This window comes from Triplophysa rosa, linkage group LG18 (genome assembly GCF_024868665.1).
Source record: "Triplophysa rosa linkage group LG18, Trosa_1v2, whole genome shotgun sequence".
NCBI classification, from domain to species: Eukaryota; Metazoa; Chordata; class Actinopteri; order Cypriniformes; family Nemacheilidae; genus Triplophysa; species Triplophysa rosa.
Window position 1 is genome coordinate 19,691,357 of NC_079907.1, and position 1,403 is coordinate 19,692,759.

The 1,403-nt window shown below is 35.6% G+C and overlaps 1 protein-coding gene across 1 annotated transcript in view; it reads left to right on the forward strand.

Moving 5' to 3' along the window:
* Nucleotides 1-287, forward strand: part of itga3b (integrin, alpha 3b) — a 24,702-nt gene extending 24,415 nt beyond the window's left edge. The window contains exon 20 of the mRNA XM_057357825.1: nucleotides 239-287. Within this exon, the coding sequence (XP_057213808.1) occupies nucleotides 239-287 (49 nt within the window). The remainder of the gene's footprint in view (nucleotides 1-238) is intronic.
* The last annotated feature ends 1,116 nt before the right edge of the window (nucleotides 288-1,403 follow it).

The window sequence follows — 1,403 nt, forward strand, 5'->3', positions numbered from 1 at the left end:
ATTGAAACTGTTAATAATAATCAGTTGCTGTTCTTAATAATAAATAATGAATTATGCATTGGTTTTAATATACAAATAACGTACAACAAACTGGATGCATTTGCAATGTTGTCACCCCTTCCACCCCATCTCATTCTCTCGTTCTTGTTTCCCAACTGTTTACGTTCACAAAACACACTACTTTTACAAGGATACTTTCTTATAAGGGAATTTTGACATCATTTTGTGTTTATATCAGGGCCGGCACTAGGCATGGGCATGGGCAGGGATGGGCTGAACCCACCTAAACGTCTGTCTTGCCCACCAAATGAGAATCAAAAAATAATACCAAAAATTGTTGTATTTTCTATTGGCTGAAAGCAACATCACTCTTCACTTCACTGCTCTGGCTTTAGTTTGTAACAGAGAAGCATACTACATGCTACAGGTGGAAGCAAAATACTGTGCAAAGGAATTTTAGATGCACTGCACATATGTAAAATTAAGCATGTAAATTCAATTGTGCAGTCAAATCAGATTAATTTATTCGTTTTTGCGGTCTTACAAACAGCTATTATTTGCTTGCAATAGACTAGATTTTAACCTATTGACTTTCAGTAATGACTGAAAGCTCCATCTTCCGAAGCTCCCGCTTCAGAAATAAATCTGTCTCTCTCAATCTCAAACACCCCAATTCACGCTGCAGGTGGTAGCGAAACAATGTGCAAAATAGTTTAGTTTAGGTGCGATGCGCGCTCACGATACCACATGAAAAACAGCAGACACGATGTAAAGTTCATTGTGCAGTGTAATCAGATTAATTCATTCAATTCATTAAACGAAATTAAACAGAAATCAGTGATCGTTCAGTGATGGGGAATGTTCTTAGCCCGCTTTCTTTTGTAGGCCTCTATTTATGTCCAGTTTACATAACCACTTTATTTAATTTGTAAAACATCAATGAAATTACTATATAATTTATACACAATTACTATATAAAAGGCAATAATCAACAATAATTATTTTTTGTTTTAAACTCACAGTCTACTGTAATGAATGCCTGTTTGTTATATTTACAACATCATAAATCATTTAAATCCTGCATGTATTGCAGTCATATACTGCAGTGTTTGTTGAATTCCAACAAAAGCAAACCTCAAGAGTGACTGAGAGCATGTTAATAAACTAATTAAAAAAAATCTGGGTTATTTCATAAAACTCTTTTTTTTACTTTTTCTAACGTGTACAAACATTAGTTTTGTGTTGCTTAAAACGTCTCGGTTACGTTTGTAACCTCGGTTCCCTGATGGAGGGAACGAGAAGATGTGTCGAACCGACAGATGGGGTTCGTCCTTGAGAACCAATCGCTTCCGACTTCTCTAGAAAAGGCCAATGAAAATTGGCGAATGAAATTTGCATACCGG